The sequence below is a fragment of the Bison bison genome, unplaced genomic scaffold (assembly GCF_000754665.1).
Source record: "Bison bison bison isolate TAMUID 2011002044 unplaced genomic scaffold, Bison_UMD1.0 scf7180017845599, whole genome shotgun sequence".
Classification (NCBI taxonomy): Eukaryota; Metazoa; Chordata; class Mammalia; order Artiodactyla; family Bovidae; genus Bison; species Bison bison.
In genome coordinates, this window is record NW_011476172.1 from 22,616 (window position 1) to 22,916 (window position 301).

The window sequence follows — 301 nt, forward strand, 5'->3', positions numbered from 1 at the left end:
CCAGTGCTGCCTCCCGTCTAACTGGCGCCAGCTTCTAAAACCTAAAATCTGACTTGGCAGCTACTCCCAGGACACAGCACAGTCCCCCTGCCGGCAGCGCCCCTCCCCCACCCCCGGCCTTCCTCACCTGGGCACCCCGGCTCGGAGCTGATCTTGTACACCTTATGAGGGTCGGTAGGGTCCCCCGAGTTGTTTTCCAACATCACAAAGCGTTGCGTGCTGCGCAGAGCGCAGCGGAAGTTGGTTTTCCAGGAGGCCCGCAGCGCACTCTCAGGGATCGGCGGGGCGCCTCCACCGCTGC

At 63.8% G+C, this 301-nt stretch overlaps 1 protein-coding gene across 1 annotated transcript in view; it reads right to left on the reverse strand.

The window, feature by feature from the left end:
• Window positions 1–299, reverse strand: part of IRF7 (interferon regulatory factor 7) — a gene marked incomplete at its 5' end in the record, with an annotated part of 2,120 nt that extends 1,821 nt beyond the window's left edge. The window contains one exon of the mRNA XM_010836029.1: window positions 128–299. Within this exon, the coding sequence (XP_010834331.1) occupies window positions 128–299 (172 nt within the window). The remainder of the gene's footprint in view (window positions 1–127) is intronic.
• Between the last annotated feature and the right edge of the window lie 2 nt (window positions 300–301).